Source organism: Buceros rhinoceros, unplaced genomic scaffold, assembly GCF_000710305.1.
Source record: "Buceros rhinoceros silvestris isolate BGI_N320 unplaced genomic scaffold, ASM71030v1 scaffold37413, whole genome shotgun sequence".
In the NCBI taxonomy this organism is placed as follows: domain Eukaryota; kingdom Metazoa; phylum Chordata; class Aves; order Bucerotiformes; family Bucerotidae; genus Buceros; species Buceros rhinoceros.
This window is the reverse complement of record NW_010403660.1, coordinates 3184-3535: the sequence shown is the minus strand read 5'-3', so window position 1 is coordinate 3535 and position 352 is coordinate 3184. Positions and strand designations below refer to the sequence as shown.

The window sequence follows — 352 nt, the reverse complement described above, 5'->3', positions numbered from 1 at the left end:
CTCTAATGCTGCAATGGTCACCAGGGCATCCCCCCTCCCCAGCCCTCCCATCATCTTGCCCAAAGCCCATCCCCAGCTCCCAGCATCACTTAGAACCTGCCCCATGGGCAAGCCAGGGAGCTGGGCTGCCCCCCCCACCTCTCTGCTGTGCCAGGGTGGGACCCCAACCCATCCTTGGAGAGTCCCCCCATCTCAAGCCCCCTCACACCTGGTTGACCACCCGCCCTGCTCCTCACCGGCACTTGAAGTCGCAGGAGCCGGCGGCCAGGAGGACGTTGTTGGGGTGCCAGTCGAGGCTGAGCACAGTCGAGCGGATGGGCTTCTTGATGTGCTTGCAGACCCACCTGCCTGG

At 64.8% G+C, this 352-nt stretch overlaps 1 protein-coding gene across 1 annotated transcript in view; it reads right to left on the bottom strand.

The window, feature by feature from the left end:
* Positions 1-232: 232 nt before the first annotated feature.
* LOC104490767 (actin-related protein 2/3 complex subunit 1B-like) overlaps positions 233-352 on the bottom strand; it is a 2254-nt gene continuing 2134 nt past the window's right edge. Inside the window, exon 3 of the mRNA XM_010133098.1 lies at positions 233-344. Within this exon, the coding sequence (XP_010131400.1) occupies positions 233-344 (112 nt within the window). The remainder of the gene's footprint in view (positions 345-352) is intronic.